The sequence below is a fragment of the Chrysochloris asiatica genome, unplaced genomic scaffold (assembly GCF_000296735.1).
Source record: "Chrysochloris asiatica unplaced genomic scaffold, ChrAsi1.0 scaffold00003, whole genome shotgun sequence".
NCBI lineage: Eukaryota > Metazoa > Chordata > Mammalia > Afrosoricida > Chrysochloridae > Chrysochloris > Chrysochloris asiatica.
The window spans coordinates 18076905-18082129 of NW_006408521.1; the positions used below are offsets into that span (position 1 = coordinate 18076905).

General features: G+C 39.3%; 1 protein-coding gene across 1 annotated transcript in view; it reads left to right on the plus strand.

The window, feature by feature from the left end:
• Positions 1–5225, plus strand: part of KIF11 (kinesin family member 11) — a 64933-nt gene that overhangs the window by 20558 nt on the left and 39150 nt on the right. Inside the window, exon 11 of the mRNA XM_006831447.1 lies at positions 4631–4775. Within this exon, the coding sequence (XP_006831510.1) occupies positions 4631–4775 (145 nt within the window). The remainder of the gene's footprint in view (positions 1–4630; positions 4776–5225) is intronic.

A 5225-nucleotide genomic window follows, 5' to 3' on the forward strand; every position in this document is an offset into this window, starting at 1 on the left:
ATTAAAATAATTAAAAATTAATGTTCACTTGATCAATATCACTTTGATAGTTTACATGGGAGAACATTAGCTTTACATTCATCCTGTCGTATATCATTTCATTGCCATGGTTACAATCCCCTCCATACATCAACAACCAGCCAAAGGGTATACACTACAAGCCTGCCCCCCGGTCGTCAGCATACAGCCCATTTCCCTATCTGGGGCTAAAATTGATCAATACTTTTTATATTTCATGTTTGATACCAGAATGATGTTAGATGCTAGAAAACCCACTTTTAACTGTCTTCAAAAAGCACATGATTTGTTTATAAATGTGCAAAGTCTAGAGGTAGAGTGAGCTTCAGAGATATTTGAGTCAGTAACTCTCAGATGCAGTTCTGTCTCTTCCCCCTCCTGGACTGAGTGCTGGCTTTCTCCTTGGGCTGGTTCTTTTTCAAGGATGATGGACAGCAGTGGAGCAGCTGCTTGCTACCTCATTCTAGTCTCATGAGGCTGAGAGGCTGCCTTTAGCCATCCAACACCGGTGAGGGGACTATCACCTGTTGACAAGTTTTAGTCTATGTGAACCTATAACTGCTAAGGGAGTTGATGTTTCCAACTGTCTTAAGCCAGTCAGTCTTGGATCCTAGATCTGGAAATGGGCTCAGGCCCACCCAGATAGCTTGGCATGTATACAGTCAAGGGGGAGGAGTCATTTCCCAAAGGAATTCTGGATGTTGTTGGAAAGAGGAAATGGATGCTTTTCTACAAGTGGTTTTTGCTTCTTGCTTTGCTGACGTGTAGTGTCTTCTATCTTTTTTTCATATTTTGCTTTTTAATATGTATTATGATTATGGCTGATTATCTAATTTCATTGGTTTTTTGCCCATCTCATTGACCTTTTTTTAGATTAAGAAATAACCTTATTTTTAGTTTGTCATTCCTAGCATTGAAAAGACAGCTTTGCTCTTTAGTAGACAAGAGGCATAATCTGAAATAAAGATCTTTCTGAAAAAGCGTTTGTAGTTTTTGTACTGCAAGTCACAGAAGGACCACAAAAGCTGAACCCACATTTAAAACAGGTAGGGCCAGATTAACTAGGCAGCAAGGTAAGCACAGGCTTACTTGTGTCTGCTTACTAATCTGGCTTACTTACAAATCTATACTTAAATACAAGTAAGCCTATGCTTAGCTTGTTTAATGGGTATGCGTACTCTGTCTCTCTCGGGGATTGCACATTTGAAAAGAACAGTATCTTTGATGTGGCGAAAAAATATTAAGTTGTCCAGATTAGTTAGTACAGAAAGCCTATGCTTGCTATGCTTATTGGGTAATCAGACACTGAAAACAGGTGTAACACCCTACCCCTAAGCTTACTAGCAGACATTTTTAAGTGTATCAAAATCATTTCATCCATGGAATAACAGTTACCTCTTGTACTTTCATTATAGAAGTCCTAGTGTGGTGCTGTAGGATAAGTATTGGACTGCAATGTCAGTTTGAGCCACAAGATTGGTTCAAACCCACCAGCAGCACCTTGGAAACCCTATATTGGGTCACTGTGAGTTGGAAGCGACTCAATGGCACTTAACAACAACATTCCTTATAAGATAGCAATTTGAAATGTCCCATTTTCAATAAAGTGCTGACAAATTTAATGAAAGGACTGTTAGAATTAACTCTTACAGTTTAGGTCTAGCTTTTCCTTTAAGCAACAACATCTCTAGCTAATAAGATGAGAGAATTGCATTTGCAGAGGATTCTGTCAATTAAGCACAGCATGGAATAGAAAAGAGCTGGTGTTTACCAAGGGCCTAGAAGAGTACAGATGATAGGCACTTCATAAACTTGTCAATGCTCAAGAAACCAGAGACACATTTTAGTGGGTCTCCTAGACCTGTGAGCTTTGTGCTTCTGGAAAACATCTCTGACTTTTTATAAGGCTTCTTTGTCATATCTTCAAATGCTTCTGTTGAATTTATTTTGGTATCTAATGTGTAGTTTCTAACACCACTTCTCTTCTGTCCCTTTGAAACTTATTTTTTAATACAGTATTCTATTCTTTTATGGATGCAATCTATTTCTTACTTTTGAGCATGTATTTTGATGCTATTTATATGCACTTTTCCTTATGTTTCTTTCCTTAGTGTCCCTTTTACTGCTTGTTGTGACATCTGTCTTGTGTTTGTTTCCTCAAATGCCCAACATTCTTTGGCTGAACAGGAAGGTATATTGGAAGCTTTGTGCATGGGGTGAGCCTTATAGAGCTGTAAGTTTTTTATAAGGTACAAAAGTGGTGACTTGGTTGTTAAGTTTGGGGTTCCACCAAATATCATTCTTTGTTGGGCTTTTTCTTTAGGGATAGGGCTGTTAAGTCTTGGGAAGATGTTCTTTTCTGCTTGGAGATTATTCTGGGTGCTGAAATTCTCAGATCTGAGCAGGTACAGGGGATTGAGGATCGATCCCACCATTCACTATGAAGGTTTTCACTTAATTGTCTTGCTTCCAATCCTAAACCTTACTACGGTGTTAGTGAACGTGAAACTGGAAATTCCAATGTAGTTCTTGTACACTGGGGTGATTTTTGCCTTGCAGAGGACATTTTGAAGTCCTTGTGTGGCCCTGTAGGGCAATGCACTGGACTGTAAGGTCAGTTTGAACTGTAAAGTCAGCAGTTCAGACTCACCAGCCACTCCTCAGAAACTGTATACAGGATTGCTATGGGTCGGAACCGACTTGATGGCACTTAACAACAACAACAGATTGTCACAACGTAGTGAACAGTACTACTGGCATCTAGCAGGTAGAGGCTACGAAACACCGTAGAATGCACAGGACAACTCCATGACAAAGAATTATCTAGTCCAGAATGTCAGTAGTGCAAATCCTGGTCTCCAGGATTATCATTTTGGTCTCATGAGAGTTTGTGGGGTGAGTATCCATTTAGCCTTTTGTCACTGGTGTCTGAAAATAATTCTTGAAATTTGTCAGCTATCAAGGGGCTTTTGCTTTATAAAATCGTCCGGGGATATTTGAATTATGCTGTTGGATTACCTGAAGAATGAATAAATTTGTCTTTGAAGGAGGTGCAGCCAGAATGCTCTTAGAAGGAGGATGGGAACACTTTGTCTCAGATACTTTGAAGGTGTTATCAGGAGGGATGAGGCCGTAGAGAAATCCATCTTGCTGGGTAAAGTAGAGGATTAGCAAAATGGATCCATCTTGCTGCGTAAAGTAGAGGGTTAGCAAAATGGATCCATCTTGCTGTGTAAAGTAGAGGGTTAGCAAAATGGAAATCTGAGTCGATGGACTGACACAGTGTCTGCAGTAATGTGCTCACACATGGCAATAACTGTGAAGATGCCATAAGACCAGGTGGTGTTTTTCCTGTTATTCGTAGGGTTACGATTAGTCTTAATCTACTTGATAACACTAAACAACTTAAACATGTAAATTAGCCGGGGCCTACACAGACCTCATTCTTGCAGTTGGTCTTATGCAGTTGGGAATATGATACAGTCATGAATATTCACCATGCATTTTCGTGGTTAGGAATCGGATTGTGAACCTCAGGGTCAGCAGTTAGAAACTACCAGCTGTTCTGCGGGAGAAAGATGAGGCTTTCTGCTCCTGTAAAGATTTACAGCCGCAGAAACCCTGTACAGGGTCACTATGAGTCGGAACTGACCCCACATACCCACCATCACCACCATCAGCTAAGCTACCTTGGACATTGGCGCTTAGAGCTTTCTTTTTGGCTTTAGAATGGCCAGACTATTCCATATACAGCAGAGAACATCTGTGCCTCGGCTCCTTCTCTTACAGCTTGTCTGCTGCATCTCTTCACTTATCTCCTTTTTTTGGTTGTGATAAATAGGTAACTGTAACTATAGGTAGTCTCTGTGAGTCATTCTGGTGAATTATTCAAACCCACCAGAGGCAGTGAGAGCTCTCAGAGAGGCTGGTGTTTGCCTTCCTGGCAAGGTTGGAAGGACAGCGTCTTGTGGAGCCCCAACTCTGGAGGGTTCCACTGATGTGACTGGTGTCAGCATGATGAGGTTGATATGGGTTCTCTTCACATTTTAGGAATTAGCCTTCCTTCTGTAGGTAGGTGGTAGGCTGGTTTGCAATTGTTTGCTCTGTATACATTAATTCAGTCCTCTTAGTTGTAGGACCTTTGATACTTGATGCTTTCAAGTTCCAAGCCTTGCAGGATTCTGTGGGGCATATTTACCACACTTCGTCTCACTGACTCGTTGGCACCTAACAACAAAAACAATCTCCCTGATTACACGTAGGTTAAAGCTACCTTAAGTTTATTTTACTAAGTTTGTTGTAATCTTCTCTCTGCTTTCTAGCTTCTCAAATTTGATTATGCACATGCGTTTTTTCCCCCTTGTATATAGGGATTCCCAATTTCAGAATGGAGGCCAAAAGGAAAACTTTCTGTTTATAAAGCAAGGAAGAAGAATTGATTTGTTCTTTGCAATTTGTATTTATTGCTTATTTACATTAGGCATCATTATCATCTTAGTGATAAACAGTGGTGATGAGCTTGTGTAACTATTGTAATTATTGAATTAGATTGACTTTTATAGACGATAAGAGAAAGCTTTAACTGGCATATTCCTATTAACATTTATTTTAGAGCGATGAATGGAAAACTCACTGTTCAAGAAGAACAGATTTTAGAATTGATTGAAAAAATTGGTGCCGTTGAGGAGGAGCTAAGTAGAGTAAGTACTGAAAGTATGTTGCAGTATAATCTTACTTTCATCAATGGTAATGAGGACGCTTGTCTCGGTTGACAATTTTATTAATGCAACATAGCAAGAAATTAACTGTGATTTTGTTGTTAAAGCCCTAAAATTGAAGATGCTGAGAAAATTTTATTAGCATGTTTATCAGATGAGAGAATTCAGGTATTAAATAAACTGGATGTCAAATAGAGATCTGACCCTTAGTTGCCACCTTCCATTAACACCTGCAAATTCAAATTCATTGGCAGTGTTGGAAAGAATAGGAAGAATTATTACCACACTATGTTTGTTATTTAATCTCAGGATTTTAAATGAATTTATAGGAAAAAAACAGCTGCTATATAAAATGTGCTAATATACCTGGCAACTTGTTAACTATTTTTGCCTACATTTAATTTATTTAGTTCCAACAAGAAAACTGTTATGGCGCTGTGGGTTAATACACCAGACTGCAAAGCCATTTGAACTTCAAGGTTGGTGGTT